Source organism: Miniopterus schreibersii (genome assembly GCF_964146895.1).
Source record: "Miniopterus schreibersii genome assembly, chromosome: 13".
NCBI classification, from domain to species: domain Eukaryota; kingdom Metazoa; phylum Chordata; class Mammalia; order Chiroptera; family Miniopteridae; genus Miniopterus; species Miniopterus schreibersii.
The window spans coordinates 37,680,282-37,697,075 of NC_138113.1; the positions used below are offsets into that span (position 1 = coordinate 37,680,282).

At 37.4% G+C, this 16,794-nt stretch overlaps 1 protein-coding gene across 3 annotated transcripts; it reads right to left on the bottom strand.

Annotated features, from left to right (window-relative positions):
- Positions 1–299: 299 nt before the first annotated feature.
- C1D (C1D nuclear receptor corepressor) lies at positions 300–15,232 on the bottom strand. 3 transcript variants are annotated; one of them, XM_081157080.1, is made up of 6 exons: positions 15,158–15,232; positions 14,137–14,195; positions 5,412–5,558; positions 4,385–4,451; positions 4,005–4,060; positions 300–1,498 (listed from the first exon to the last, which is right to left on the bottom strand). In XM_081157080.1, the coding sequence occupies exons 3-6, from the start codon at positions 5,547–5,549 to the stop codon at positions 1,334–1,336; spliced, it is 426 nt and encodes a 141-aa protein (XP_081013206.1). In that variant the 5' UTR covers positions 5,550–5,558; positions 14,137–14,195; positions 15,158–15,232; the 3' UTR covers positions 300–1,333. The 3 variants fall into 3 exon arrangements, with proteins under 3 accessions (XP_081013206.1, XP_081013205.1, XP_081013207.1); XM_081157079.1 differs by lacking the exon at positions 14,137–14,195 and having other exon boundaries at positions 15,158–15,228; XM_081157081.1 differs by lacking the exon at positions 14,137–14,195 and having other exon boundaries at positions 15,163–15,225.
- Between the last annotated feature and the right edge of the window lie 1,562 nt (positions 15,233–16,794).

Below are 16,794 nucleotides of genomic sequence, written 5' to 3' on the forward strand. Positions count from 1 at the left end.
TCTTCCACTTCAAAAATTGTCTGACATCTGAGACAGAAGACTTTCTGACTTCCTCTGCACGTGTCATAGAAAGAGTTCAACATGCTTTATAAAACCCATTACATTTTAAGACCATTTCCAATATCTGCTACCATAAATCAAGAAATTCATTTATTCAAGGCTACTTATGGAAAATTAATCACAGAAAATTTTAACTTCTTTTTCAAAAATTAAATTACTTTACTGTACTTAGCATTCCTACACATGATGTGGATTCAAAGACTGAAAGCATTAAGGGAATATAATTAAAATTCATAGGCTTAGACATAAAAAATAATTTTAATATTAGAATTATCTATAACAAATATTTCAGAAAAATAAATCAGAACATAAACACAATACAATGTCACTTAGATTTCTCCTCTGCTTAAGTGGTAGAAATTATATAACATAGGAAGCTGTCCCAAAACCCTTGTATGTACTTGACAGAGCTTCAAACACATGTAATCAAACAATCTGAAAAGTGAGACCACTAGAACATGGGCACCGTGCATCAGGAACGAAACGTGAATTCCTCTACTCCTGATGATTTCTAAGGCCTATCTTCCCACTTTCAAGGGCAAGTTTACCCAAAAGAGAAGAATAAACAGGTCAGCTACACACACTTACAGCCTTTATTGACAGGATATAGGCCAAAATTCAGTCATCAATATACAGCCTCATTTCCCATCCACAATTAATGAGAATATATTTTACTTCAAATGAGACATAGGCAAAGTGCCAGAAATTAAAGTATAGCCTAAAAGTCTTAAATTCACACTTCAAATATCAAAAGAAGCAATTCCCAAAATCATGAGAACATGATGAAGTAACTACATAGAAAAAAAAAAAAGAGCATTTAAGTCACTTCACTTTTTCTTGTATATAGTGAAAACAGATGTATTTATAACTTCAGACTTCAGAAAGCATACTTCATAAAGTCATTATTCATTTAAAATAGACAAATGTTTACAAAGAACATTTAACTTAAATCTCATAGTTGTTTATAAAATGGTACTTGAAAGGTTGACCTATATAAGGAAATAAAGAGTCCTGTCAAGAGGGATGGTAAACTATAAATATAAAATGTACCACGATGTTAAAAACCTCACAGTACTGTATAGGAAAATCAATAAAGATAACTTCATCTTTCTGGAGGAAAATGTATTTAGCATTACAAATTTAAATGTAAATTTTATATATGAATTCAATAAGGAATACATTTAAACCATGCATTGCCACATAATCACCATCTAGTTTGTGTAAAACAATAAAAATGATGTACTTTTTGAACGTGTACATCAAAAACAAAAGGTTATTTTTTACTTTTTCCTTTACTAGCAACTTTGGATGCATTTTTAGGTTTTGGTTCCCAGAGGGCATTTTTCACAAATCTTGAAGCTGCACCTCTGTCCAGCTTGGCCGCCTTCTTCTTGTCTGTTATCTCCTTGACTCTGTTCATGTACACTCTGATTCTTTCCTTAACGATAAAATAAAAGAAGAAAGGCAACAGAGTTACTGAGCTGTTCAGCACCACTAAGTTTTATTATTACTACACCTCAGTTAGATTCAATAGACAGGTATTCATTGCCCATCGAGTGCAGCTGGTAAGTACAAGTGAACAGGGTAAACCCGCCTGTGCTCTCCCAGAGCTCACAGTCGAGGGAAATGTAGGTATTAAAAAGTCATTTCAAAAGTATTCTGAGTGTTTCAAAAGAGGGAAAATTAGACTAAGACGTCACTACAAAGATAAACATTGAACTATTTACATATAGTTATACATTGTTTAATTTAGCATTAACGTAAATCCACATATCGGCTCTTATTTAGCTGAAGTCTGTAATCTAAAAATAGAGCTCTCCTATACTTGCAACATACAAACTAAACTCTCCTAAAAATCTTCTAAACAGAAAATGAGTAAGGCAAGGTTGATTTTTTTTACTACCTTGGAGTGTCACAATTAAAATAAGCAGGATAAAAACACAAGATCTTTTATTCAATTTCATAGTTTTGATTGATAAACACATATTTCCTAAAGACATATACAGTTCCAATCAGACTTAACAAGGTGAGAAACACAATAGGTTGCCATACCATTAAAATCTTCTGAGATCATTAATCAGAATGAAGGGCTATTCTTGTACTTCAGTTGGAGAAATAAAGGTTATGAGAGCCATAAAATAGCTGAGTAAATGATTAATCACTGCTTAAAAGCAGGTTTCAGTAAAATAATCAAAATAGTGACATACACAGAAAAATGCAGAACCTTAGAATTTTTTAATTGAAAGACTGACAACTCTGCTCAAAACTCTCTCATGGTCCCTATTTCTCTCAGAGTAAAAGCCAAAGTTCTCACAACACACACCCACTCCAACCTTGTGCTATTTATTTTTTCCCATAACATATACTATATATCCCCTAACACACCATATATTCTATACACTTATTATCTGTTTGTTTTATTATGTTAACTGTTTGTCTCCTTCCACAGGATGGTCTGACATCTGCCACAGGGAAGAGATGTTTATCGCTTTATTTACTAAGGAATCACCTCACTTGAAAATAATGCCTGGCCTCCTACCAGGCACTCAAATATTATTGAATGGATAAATTCACTATTTTCAATGCCTCTCCCATTCATGATGTCTCTCTCACACACTAACTCTGTGATCAATTAGTGATGTCTGTCACAAGGCCAGAAAAGAAGAAGAGGTTTATGTATTCTTTTTATTTGGCAACACTTGTCCAGAATATGAATGTACTCCTCCATAAAGTATGTTCTGAAGGAGAAAGAAGACATATGATTTTCTTTTCCCAATGACAGAACCAAGCATTAAAATACTCCAAATAACTTGATGTTAAAAAAAGAGAGAAATTTTATAAATGTACAGTCTGTATTAGAAAGTTGAAAACAGATGACACAATGCATACTTCCTAGGAATTAAAGCCAGTGTCATTGCTCAGATCAAGATCTGTGTATCACATTGCTTTATAGTTTGCTTTAAGTATTTTTTCACAATTTCTGAATTCAGAAATAAATTTGTTTTCCCCCAAGAGCTTTAAAAGAAGAAAATATCTTAGTCCACGCATTAACAAAATGAAGACAACAGATCTGGTTTATTTATTTTTAAAAATAAATGACCAAGTACTTTACTGTTACATACACTTTACTAAGTTGTATATAACATACATATCAACTACCGTAAGACTTAAGGACAATAATACATTGTCAAGTGTGTTCACATATATATTTACCTTATATTTTATAAACACAAAGAATAAATTAATATTCTTATTCATAAAGCCAAGTCAAGAAGGTAACCATAAGTTTGATTTCTAATTTTTCTCTTTTAAATTGAATGATTTGATTTAATTTCTGAAGTCAGCAAAACCTCTAAGATACCAGACCTTATATACGGTACTTATATATCTAAATGGGATACAAAGACAAACCTAGAAGATTTATTACAGGTTGTAAATATGTCACTAATGCAGAATTACTGGACAGTACACATACAACTGGTGCCAAAAAAGCTTTTAGCTTTGTTGCTGAACTGGATTCTTTACTGCTGAGAAAATGAATTAATGGAAGAATTGAAAAGGTGGGGGAGAAACTTTCCCGTCTTTGCTAGTAAATCAACTAGAATATACTTTTAAGAATTGTGTAAGAGTTTAAAAAAAAGAGAGGCAGTTGTAGAGATGAACAAGATTTCAAGAATTTATAGGCAAAATAATATGGAAGTTATAAATAATTACTAGAATCATAACATAGTTTTCTCATCCAGAGATTTAGATAATATATGTGGAGCACCAATTCTGACAAAGGTAAGAAAAAGCTAAAGACATACTGAAATCTGACTCACTTTCACAATTTCAACTCTAAATAACTTTTATTCTCTACAATTAGTGTGATAAAGGTACTGTGGCTTTAACTTCAGGAATACAACAAACAGCCATGTAAAGGAAAAAACCCACTGCAATCTTACCAATTCCTGCTTTACCGGGTGTTCCTTAGGATTAACTCCTTGAGTTGCCAAATAAACTACAAGAGAAAGATTTCATGAAATAAAATGGTGTATATATTAATTAAGAGCATTAATTAAAGAAACTCTAATTACTCACAAAAAAGAAATGTCACAGAAATGATTGATTAAATCTTAAATTATTCAACCTCTATGAAATAATAAATGTATGTGTGGCTTATGGGCATAAGGTATTCTGATTTAAAAGAAATAAATACTGTATCTGACTATTAAAATTGTCATAAAGTATGATTGTATATAACATGCTAGCATTTAAAAAAATAAATCACCCTTGACTCAATAAATAATTTGCTTTGTAATTAACTCCAAAGTAATATACGTACCCCAAAACATTGAATTTAATGTGTAAGCAGAAACTAAATCCACTTTTGCTTGTTCAAGTGGGTCCAACTATTGAAAAAGAGAAAGAGAAAAAAAAAGAAATTCAAACTTTGAGAACCATCACATCTTTTAAACTTTCACCAAGCACAATGTATCAAAGAAATGTTTTTTTTTACTTCTTATAATCCAATAACCAAGTGATCTGGAAATAATTTGCAAAAAAGAAAAAGGTTGGTTAGCCAGTGATTTTTGCCCACAAATTTTCAATTCAGGGTACCATCTTTAGTTAGATGAGGAATGTGTATAATCCAAGAAAAATTCTTTTGAATTATTTTAATTTCAGGAGTTACGATCTGGACTTTGTATGTCAAAAGTAATTTATCAATATAAACATTGTACACAATGCATTTATGTATAAGAAGAAGGCTAAAATGCTTAGGCAATACCAAAGACAGAAGAAACATAATGAGATTTGTTTTAGACTGTCAAAGTCAATTTACTTTTTGTCCTATAGGGTTTCCAGAAACCCCGATAACATCATTGTAATACTTAAAGGTCAAAGATAGAGTCTGTCGAAAAGAATGCTATGAGTGGTTTTGTTTTGTTTGTTTTTTTCCAAAACCAAGTCAAAATAAAAATATAGTTAAGAGGTATTTCCTAAGGTTGGAGTTTTGTTTTATTTTATCCCTGAAAAATACTAAACACTTAAAAATTAAAATAAAGGGGGAAAGGAGCATGCATATATCATTAATCTATTACTTAACACAGCACTTTGTTTTATGAATCACTTTTTTTTAAAATACATATATCTTTATTGATTTCGGAGAGAAGGGAGAGGGAGAGAGAGAAAAAAACATCAATGATGAAAGATTCATTGCCCGGCTGCCTCCTGCATGCCCCCTACTGGGGATTGAGTCCAAAACCTGGACATGTACCCTGACCAGGAATCAAATCGCGATCTCCTGGATCATAGGTCAATGCTCAACTTCTGAGCCACGCTGGTCAGGCTGAATTACATTTTTAAAGTACCTTCTGCAACAACTCATTTCTGGAAACAGACATCATGGTCTTCAGCATGTCATCTACAGCACCAATGGAATTCTCAAATGCTGATAAATACTCATGGATTTCTGCTGGATAGTCTTCATTAATTTCTTCTTCTGCCATTACGACCAACTGGGGGAAAAATAAATTCTTAGAATTCATACTAGAGACAAAAACTAGAGTCAGGCTGAATTAGCTCCTCAGATTACTAAAAAATAAATAATAAATAGGTCATACCATGTACTTCAAAAGTGCTAAAAGTTAAAACCTGAAGCTAATTAAACAAATCTTAGAATATAATTGTAGAACAACTACATCCAAACTTGCCCTCTTTTTAAGTTGCTTGGGAAGGGAGGGTGGAGTGGAGAGCAGGGGACAGACCCACCCAAGCTCACTAATGCTAAACATATCAAACTCTCAGTGCTTTTAGAGAACTAAAGACATGGCTACCAAACACAGAATATCAATAATCAAAATCCTACATTTAAAAAACTTTCTGTTGAAGTTAAAGACCAAGCAAAGCAATGAAAGTGTGATAAGTATATCCCCTAATGCTTGCTGAAAAAATGATAAGCTCTTTTTTTCAAAACACTTATATATATTTTAACCCTTCTAAACTTAGGTGTTGATCTAGCAGCATGGTATGTTAAACTAAAAACTGAGAAATCCTAAATCTGAAATATCTTATGGTTATTTATCACTAAAACCATTTTCAAGCCTATATTTATATGTATATACATATATATTCCTTAAATGTCTTTAAAATATTAAGAAGAAACTCAAAGAGCCCATAAATCACATAAAGCAGAAAAGAGGAAACTTGGGAGAAACAAACTACTATATGGTTTTCATTTAGGCTAGAGCATACCTTGACAGCCCATTCTTTTAAAATTCACATTTATATCATAATATTTAATATCTATGTAAGAAAAAGCAAAACCCACATTAATATAGTTCATGTGGTACCTATGACCAAATTTCAGAAGCAATTCTAAGCCACAGATACCATTTTATGTTTAAAAAAAAAAAAATTTATTAGCTAAAAATACCTCATTTATTACATAGCTAAGGAAAACAGCAAGAATGTGGTAAAATAGAACATAGCATAGCAGAATTGAAGTAAAAAGACTTGGGCTTTCCATCTTGCTTGATCACCGACTTTGTCACCTCAGATTTGGATAAATAGATGAATCTCTCTGGGCCTCAAATACCTCATCTATAAAATGATCTTATGGTCTGTAAAGGACTCCTATAGTTCTAAATGTTATGACTATGTCATTTAAGTTTAGAATGTACTATTTGAATATTTAGTCACAATATATCAATATTTCTATTCAACAAGTATATATTCTACTGAGACACCTGGGTTCATTTAAAAAAAAAAAAAAAAAGTGAAGCCCACCTGACTATCACTGCTTGTGCTGTAGTTACTATCCAACTACTGTGCAACCAGCAATTAAACAAAGAACTATGGTAAAAGAAAACCACACAGCAAAGACTGTGACTTCTTCCTTCAAAAGGCTACCTGAAAACACATATTTGCCTCTCATCCCTCCCAAAAATCTCTCCAAAATGATAAAAGAGATACAAAAATTTAAGTCCATAGTGATGCTAGAACCAAAAGGGGCACATACCCATCAGCAAACCTTACGGTACAAATTTTTGTAAGCTCAAGAGTAAATGGGATCAGACTGATAAGGAACAGGAAAAAAGAGCCTGTAATCCCTTACAAACCAAAGGGGAGAATCTAGGAATAACCCCAAGGCAAAGGGCAGTAAGAGCTGGGCCACAAGGGCTGAAAACAGCTAAACCCAATCTCTAGCGCTGTCAAAGGATGGCTCCAGCATCTGCTGTCCAGGTACAGGTGTAAGTACAAGGGCCATGCTGCAAATATAAAGAAGATTCAGTATTTCTTCTCTTTATGCAAAACCTTAAACCAATAAATTTGAAAATATGAATAAAAAGAAAGGTGCTGGGGGAAAAAAATCAATTATCTAAACTAACCTAAAAGAAGTATATAAACAAGTAGATCATTAATCATAAGGGAAAAATTTAAAGGAAGTCAAAGATCTGCCATCCAAAATGGATCCAAGCCTAAAAGACATTACAGGTAAGTTCTTCCAAACCTTCAAGAAACATGTTAATTCTTACGGTATTTAACTGGTTAGAATGTAGGAAAAGACAGAAAATTTAGACACCTTTTTCATAACACACAAAAATAAACTCCAGATGAATGTAAAAGATAAATGAATAAACATATTAAAAGTGAAATCCAAACATAACCCAAGTGAAATCCAAATGCTATAAAAGGAAAAGGCTGACAGACTTACCTACACAAAAATTACTTTTAAAATTACGATAAAAGTACAGCATAAGCAAAGTTAGAGGAAAGAACCTGGGAGAAAATATTTACCAAAATATAACAAAGGATTAGTTAGATAATATTATATTGAGTTTCTACAAAGCATAAAACAAATTAAAATAATGAAGATATCACTCATCAGATTGGTAACAATTTTATAGATTACCAAAGGTCAATGTTAGCAAAAGTATATACTGAAGGTAGAATATAAATTGGTACACATTTTTTAAATACACATACCCTTTTTTAAAAAAACGCTCTCTTAAAATTGATTTAAGAGAGAGAAAGAGAGACATCAACTTATCTACCTATCGATGCATTCATTGGTTGACTCCTGTTCGTGACCTGACCAGGATCAAATCCACAACCTGGGTGCATCAGGTTTTGACTTAGGAAATCGTCTTAAGAATCTAGCCTACAGAAAACCATGTATACATGCATAAAAAGTTATCAAAATTGACTCCTCAAACTCTTCTCTGAATTTCCCCCACTTTCTTTTGCATCATTTTTTTCCTTCTGCTGGATCATTCCTCATAAATCTTAAAACATTATTCCATCTTAGACAAGAAACAAGACATCTTGACTTCACATGCCACTCCAGCTAGAGCTCCATTTTCTATCTTCCTTTTAGAACTCCTCAAAAGAGTTGCTTATATTAACAGTCCAATTCCTCTCCTCCCATTCTTTCTTGAATCTACTACAAACAGGACCCCTACTTCTCACTCAAAGTTGCTCTTGTCCAGGTCACCCACACAGCCACAGTTAAATTCAATGGTCAAGTCTCAGTGCTCATCATTTGACTTGACTCCCTTCATTTGGTTCCCATTTTCTTGGTTTCCCTCCTACCTCGTTGGCTGCTTTCTTGGTGTCCTTTGCAGCATCCTTCTCATATCCTCCGCTTCTTAACCCTGCAGTCCCAAGGGCTGTCCTTGATTCTCTTTTCTTCTCTAATTTATTCCCTAGGTGAGCTCAGGGCTTTAAACTGCATTAATAAACTGCTAACTCCCAGGTCTGTATCTCTGGCCCTGACCTCCCTACTGAACTCCAAATCTACATTTCCAACTGCTTACTCAATACCTCTGGTTGGTATTAATAGATTCTCAACCATAATGTACCCAGAGCCAAATTCCTAATCTTGCCCATTGTAGTCTTCGTCACATTTAATGGTAACTCCACCTTTTCAAAATTGTTCAGCCCTAAAATTTCAGAGAGGTCTTGGACTCTTCTCCCCCCACCTTTAAGCATACTCAGAATCCAACTTCATCCCCCCACCCCTACACCTCCAGAGTGCTCCAAGCCAGTCCCAGCCATTGTCATGCCCTGCCTAGATTGCTGCAACAGCCTTTTACATGGCCTCCTTATTTCCAGCCCAGTAGTTTACCATCAAGAAAAAGCAGAGTGGTCACTTCAAATCTGAGTGGTCATTCCAAATCTATGCCATACCTCTGGCTTACCACCTCATTCAAAGTAAAAGACAAAGTCCTCACAATGCCCTAAAATGCCCAACAAAATTGGCCCTCTCTGTAGCCTTCTGTGACCTCAGCTCCTCCCATTATACCACTTGCTCCAGCCAGGATGGCATCACTGCTCCTCCTCCATCACAGCAGGCATGGCCCTACCTCAGGGCCTGTGTACTTCTCCCCTTACTAGAATGTCCTGCTCTTCCTCTCCTCCCCCACCAATAGCTTCAAAACTTACTACTTTACATGCCAGATCTTTACTCAGTGTCCCATTGGTAACCCTTTCCTGAACACCCTTTTAAAACGTATGCCCTGCCCATCACACCTCACCTCCCAGGCCCTGCATTCCCTATCACCTTCTCTACCTTACGGTCCACAATTAACATCTGACATTTTATTTTATTCGTTTATTGTCTGTCCACTTCAAAGGATGGTAACTACATGACAGCAGAATGTTTTCTGTTTTTTCACTAGCACTGCCTGACAATAAACATTTGTTGAATAAATAACCTATAACAAAATACTGGAAATAATCTAACTATTCATCAATAGAGAAACAGCTAAATAAATTGGAGTATATCCATCCAAGAGAACATTATAAATAAGCCAGTTCATAAAGGTTCATTTGGATAAAGCTCAGCAGAACAACATATAGCACAAGGTTGAAACTTTTTCTGATGTTCATAAGAAGCTTACAGGCAAGGACGTTAATTCTGAATTCCCATAGCTTCAGTTGTAAACAAAAACGACTAAATAAAATATTGTTCACAGTAAAAAAAGGAGAAAAAAAAGTAAATATGTAGTAACACATAAAGAGAAGTGGTGGAAAAATATGTCATAGAACACTCTATATATAAACACATACTGTATCTAACATATGCCATTTGTTTTTAAAAACCTGTATCTGTAGATATATTGAAGATTTGAAGGAGACATAAAAAATAGACATCCTCTCTAAGAGCAGGGATTAGGGAGTAAGATCAAGGCAAACTCGTTTTATTATTATTATTATTACTATTATTGTTGAAAGTATTACAGATGTCCCTGTTTTTCCCCCCATTGATCCCCTCCACCCAACATCCACCCTGCCCCCACCCCCAGGTCTTCTCCACACTGTTGTTATTCTTTTAACTCTTCATTCTTCATTAAGTTTCTTCTTCAAAAAGCATGTTAAATTTGTGATGAAAAATAATCATTAAATTAAAATAAAGGCAAATTCTAATAAAGTATTTTGGCTTTTAACAAATACTGCAAGTATTTTTTTAAAAACCTTTATTAAATGTAATTTTTTTCATCCATTTTTTCTATTGGAAAATATTTTCTCTCTCTAGAATCATAATGGGGATTTTTCCTGCAATATTTCCCTATCCCTAAGCCCCAATAAACAAGTAGTTATTTATTGTTAAAATGGGTTAGGGTGAACACTGGAAGTAAGGCAGTAAGAATAATTGCCCTCATTAAATCTGAACTGAACCACCTGCCTTTTACCTAACTAAAAAAAAAAAAAAAGGCAAGGCAGCAAGGCAGACTAAAAAATAAAGGTTCTCCTATTGTCAGAAATTCCCCCCAATTCAAATGATTTCTTCTGACATCTTATATAGACAGTTCCTGAGTACTGGCTTCTTCCACAGGAAAAGCTGCAGGAGGGAGCTGCAGAAACTTCCCTGTTCCCTTTGCTGCTGGGACCCCAGCATGAAGCAGTGTGTGCTGTTAGCAGAAATAGCAGACATCTGACCACTACAGCCTAGAAGCCAGGCACCATTCTAATCACACCACACACACTAACTCATCTGTTCCTCAGACAAGAAACTGAGTTTCAATAACGTGCCAAGGTTGTACGTGTTAAAGTGCACGAAGGGGAGAAAGAACTCGCCCACCTCTGTTCCTCCTACCTCTCCAGGGTTCTTCCAGTGTTCCTCCCCGCCACCTACTCCTTCTAAAGCCCACTGCAAGGTGAAACAGTGGAAGAGGGCAAGAGAAATGTGCTTCCCTTCATCCCTCGTGAGGTCTGGCTGAGACTAAGGGGCAGAGAAGGGGAAACCCAGCCCAGTGATCCCTACCGGATGTTGTCACTCCCCTCCTCTCACTGGTTATGGAAGCCATAGCACCACAGGAAGAAAGTAGGGGTGCACAGTATCACATACAGAACTGAAGTCATCCCCCTACCTTTTCCTCAATTCTCTACTTCAGGGAGGTCAGTCCAGCCAGCAACCTGGGAGTGACCCCTCACTCCTTCCTCAGGCCCCATATCCAATCAGTCATATCAATATTGCTGCCTTAATCTCCTTACATGACAAGCTTCCCTCCTCAATGACTAGACTTTGAGAGCCTTTCAGTAGTCTTCCTACTATCAATTTTCTTCCATTCTCAATTTTAGAATGTTACAAAATACGATTTTCCTATATAGTCTGGTCATGGTACCACCATGCTTAAAATTCTGCAATTGTCCCCCACCACCTTGAAGATAAATTCCAAACCCGCAGGAATGGATGCCAAGCCCATTCTGATGTGGCCCTTGCTTGTCTGACTAACCTCGTCTTTCATGGCTCCCCTCTTCTAATTCTAAGGTTATGGCCATGATGGCAGTTTTCCAAATGTGTCATGCTCACTCTCACCTTTCACCCTCTGACTGCCACCCTGACACCCCATTCTGTCTAGATAAACAACATCACTTAAAACACAATCTGGTAACACCTGTTGATTTACTTGACTGTAAGCATCCTGAGGGGCGATGTCATATTGATGTTTTATCACCAGTGGCTGACACACAAAACGATTCTGTCTCAATTTGCCTGGGACAGTCCCAGTTTATAACTGTTGTTTCAGCATGCCATCTGCTCAGCTCCCTATCTCTCTCTCCGGAGTCCCAGTCTGAGCAATTAATTATATGGTAATCCTAAGTAGGTCCTCTGACTCCTACCACCACACCTCACCCCATTTTGTCAGAGAACAAGAGAGTCAGGGGAGTTGCTGATGTGAGCCCAGGTTCAACCAGAGCAGCAGAACCAGTAGGAGAGATATATGAAGAGATTTGTTACAAGAAACCGCTTTATGCAACTGTGGGGGCTAAGTGATTCCAAAATCTGCAGGGCAGGCCTTTACACTCCTTTAAGCCACCAGGACCACAGCAAAGAAAGGTATACTCCTGGCATCTTAAGTTGCTGTTCTGACAGCATTTTCCCAGAGCAGCTTTGTTATTCTTGATTGTCAGGTTCCCAAGTAATAGAACTAGATTTCAAATTCCAGCTAACAAATGTGAAAGAAATGACAACTTTTTTTCAAAATACTATTCTACAACCCCTAATAAAATGACAGACTCGGGCAGCAATCCCCAACAGATAAAAGGGTGAGGGGAAGTTTACAACAGGGGTGAGACTACTCACTTCACTAAAAGTTGGATAAACACACAGTGTGAACCTCCTGTTTGAAGAAGATGACGTACACAGCATCATCTGTGTTGCATTTCCAGCTCCACAAGAGTTGAATCTGAATTTAACTGAGCCTTTAGAGCTTTTATTTTACAGGAAATATGCAGGATAGAGAAACAAGTTACCACCACCAAAAAGCAAACAGACAAATCTGGAATGAGAGATACTCTGTAGGACAACTGACCTGGTTTCTGTAACAAGTAAGTGGCATGCAGAAAAAAATTAAAGAAAAGGGGAGGGCGGTAGAGAAATAAGAGAAAAAGGAGACTTAGAAGCTATAACTACCAAATGGAATATATAGATCTTGTTTGAATCTTGACTCAAATAAACCAAGTATAAAAAGATATTTTTGAGAAAAAGAAATATGAACATGGATTGGGTATTAGAAATTACTGATAATTTTGTCATCTATGAAAACAGTATTATACATAGTTATATCAGAAAAATGTCCCTGGGTAAAATTACATAACATCTTGAATTTGCATTGAGAGAGAAAAAAAAAGCTAGTGTTCATGGATTAATTACACTTTGAGAGCAAGGAAAACAAATCTATGTGCATTGTATTTATAGTGAAATTAGATAGCTAACTCAGAAATTAACTTTTAGAATACAATACAGGTTAGAAATTGGGGGATACCTAAATCTGAAGTAGAGTCTAGAATACTTAAGCAGCTCTGTTACATCTCATCTCAATTCCAAATATAATGGAAGGTGAAGGGAAGGTAGGTTACTGAGCACTACCAGATCTGTGACAGTTGCTAAACAAAACTCATTAAAAGACAGAGTCTGTGGCTTCAAATGAGGTTTGTGTTACCAACATTTCTCACACAGGCTGACATTTCAGGGTGTCTACAATTATTTTTAGAATGTCACAAATTTCCTTCTAAAACAAAAATCCTAATGTCTTACATCTTTACCTGGCTCTTAGAAAAATGTATGCATAAGAAAATAAATAAACCAACTATGTTTAAAGTCAAATGAAAAACTAGGGGAAAATCTTTGCAACATAAAGACAGATAAAAGGAGAGTCTACAAATCAATTTAAAAAACAAAAAACAGCCCAGCCGGGCGTGGCTCAGCAGTCGACCTAAGATCCAGGCGATCGGGGTTCGATTCCGGGTCAGGGCACATGCCCCCGGGTTGCGGGCTGCAGCCGATCAATGACTCTCTCATCATTGATGTTTCTATCTCTCTCTCTCCCTCTCCTTTCCTCTCTCTGAGATCAATAAAGATATACTTTTTTAAAAAAATTATAAAGCAGCAGAATTACCTTCTAAAACCATGAAAATTGCTTTTTACAACTTCTCATCTCTAAAATAATCATAACAGTATACAGGACTATTGTGAAGGTTAAGTGAATAACACAGATAAAGCCATTAGAACAGTGGCTGGCTCAATTAGCACTCAATACATTAGTAGTATTAGTTATTATTTTAGTAAAAATAAAAATGATCAAATACCTTAATCCAATGTGGACTACTGAGCCAAACTAGAAGGGTCAACTGCTTGGAAAGAGCATCTAACGGAGATAACACATATAAAGAACCTTGTAAAAAGTTATGAGAAACCATCACTTCTGAACTGTAATACATACAACACAGCTATTTGAGGTCAGCTATAACACCTTTTGACTGAGAACTGTTCTATTTTGAAAAATCATTTTTCACAGTCATTATTTTACCTTTCAACAAAAACAATGAGTTCTATCATTTCAAACAATCGCAATTGGTTCTCTGAATTTCAATGAGTTATCTAGTGATTTTTCAGATCCAGCGTCAACATCCGGCTAAGTCTCGGTTCAATCTACTCTCAGACAGTCCGCATAGGTTAACAGGTGGGTAGCGAAGATCTCACGGGGAGATCCATCTTTATTAAGTCGAACTGAACAGCAGTCAACAAACAGGAAGACGCTAAGTCTTTGTCTGAATCACAATGGACATTCCTGGGCCATAAAGTAAAACTATTTTCTTGAGATTATCCGCTACAGATTTCGACTGAAGGTCCGGGTGGGCTAATACAGCAACGGCAGGCAGCTCGTGATCATGAATGTGAATGATCGAAGTGGATGACACAGGAGACCTAGTCCCCTACAGCTCTCCCTTCTGCTGCCCTTTCCTGAAACCAGGGCTGAAGGCTACTGAAAATTAATTGTGAAGTCCTGTGTTTTTAAATTCTCCGCCTTCCAACATGCGAGAGGCGGAGCCAAGAAGCGAGTAAGAGGCGAAAGGCTGGACTGAGCCAGAGGGAGCCGCGAGGGAGCCGGGCAGGCCTGGCCTGCGGGCAGCCCCAGGCCCAGCCAAGCGGGGGTCCCGCCACCTCGCCGGCGCCGGCTCACGGGCGGGCGAGCTCGCGTCCGCGGGAGGCCACGAGGCCCGACCTCGCTCCTCACAGCCGGCGGGAGGAGGAAGGGGGACCCCTGGACAAGAGAGGAGGACTTAGGCAGGGCAGGAGAGAGACGCAAACCCCAGCTTTTAATAATACCTCACTGGCCGTCCACTCCCGGCTCCCGGAACGCGGTCGGGCGGCGGTGACGTCAGCGCCGCGCCCGCTCGGCCTGCGCGCCAGCCGCGCGCTCTGATGACCTCACGCGGCTGGCCCCGCCCCCCGCTCCTTCCTCTGGGCTCTCAGGGGCCACGTTCTGGAGCGCTGCTGGCCTACGTCGTGGAGGGAGTTGGGGGCGAGGCGTTGGGCACCGTTTTCTAGATTTTTATTCGGCCAAAACCCCTAACCCAAGTTGAACGTATTTAACTAGAAGAAAAATGTTCGTTACGAAAGCTTTGTTCAGGTTTTTACTTTCACCCAAGCTCCTTCCAGGGCCCTGGTCCCTAGACGCTCCCCTTGTCGCCCTTAAACTGAGTCTCCAAAGAGCAGCTCCCCGGATTATCCGCGGTGAAGGACAAGTCCGTTGTTTTTCCAGGCCATCGCTAAGAGCGAGTTTCGTAACATACAGTAAAGACGAATTACGTGAACCCTCCAGTTTCCTTTCCAATCGGATCTGAACCCCGGTCTTGGTGGTCATTAAAAAGAGAGAGATAGATGAATTACTTGAAAGATGGGGGAAAGAAGCAAAATACAAGCCCAGATTTGTAATTATTAGCTTCAGAAAACATAAAATTGCATTTCAGTAAACCCAATCAGAACAAAAGGAAAAAAAGTGATTCCAAATATTGCACATACTGTTCTTTGAAAGTGTAGTATCAGCATTCTTTTTACATTCCCAACTCTTTATTTCACAATTGTAATTTACCCCCTTTGCTCCACTTTACTCTCCCATTCTCTGTGGTCACCACACTTTTCCCCTATAATCCCTGACTTAAGCCTTCCTGGTTCGTTCATGAGTATTGCTTAGGCCCCCTAATGAGCAATGGGGAAGGAAAAGTCATCCCGTGGAATCTAGAAAAACCAAACTCATAGATGCAGAGAAAAGACTGGTGGTTGCCAGGGGTGGGTTCCGGGGGGGGGGGGGGGGGGCAAAAAGGGTGAGGGTGCTCAAAAGGTACAAATTCCCAGTTATAAAATAAATAAGTCATGGGGATGTAATGCACAGCATGGTGACTATAGTTAAAAATTGTAGATTTGAAAGTTGCTAAGAGAGTAGATCTTAAAAGCTCTCATCACAAGGGGGAAAAAATGTAACTGTGAGAACTGATGGACATTAATTAAATTTTATTGTGGCACTCATTTTGTAATATATCAAATCATTATGTTGGTATGTTCTTAAGCCTATACTATGTTCTATGTGAATTATATCTCAATAAAACTAGAAAAAAAAGAAGTTATCCAAAACTTCAGATCACAGGGAAAGAAAATCCCTTCCGAAAGCATTTCAGAACCACTGCGTTATGCTGCTTCACGGTTTCTGTTACTCCAGTTCACATCAAGAGGCTGAATTCACCTCAAAGTACTCATGAATACTCCAGCCCTTGGCTGCAGTGAAAGAGTGGGTATATAACGATATAGCTGTCCGTGGGAGTGGGAGATAAAGGCACTGATCACATGACCAGTGCAGATTACTTCCTTCTCCTTGATTGTGTTATAGTACAAATGATGGTGGGAGATGCAACAGTAGTTCTTCAGAGCAAACTAGCTCTGTGACCCTAGGCAAGTTATTTAGCCTC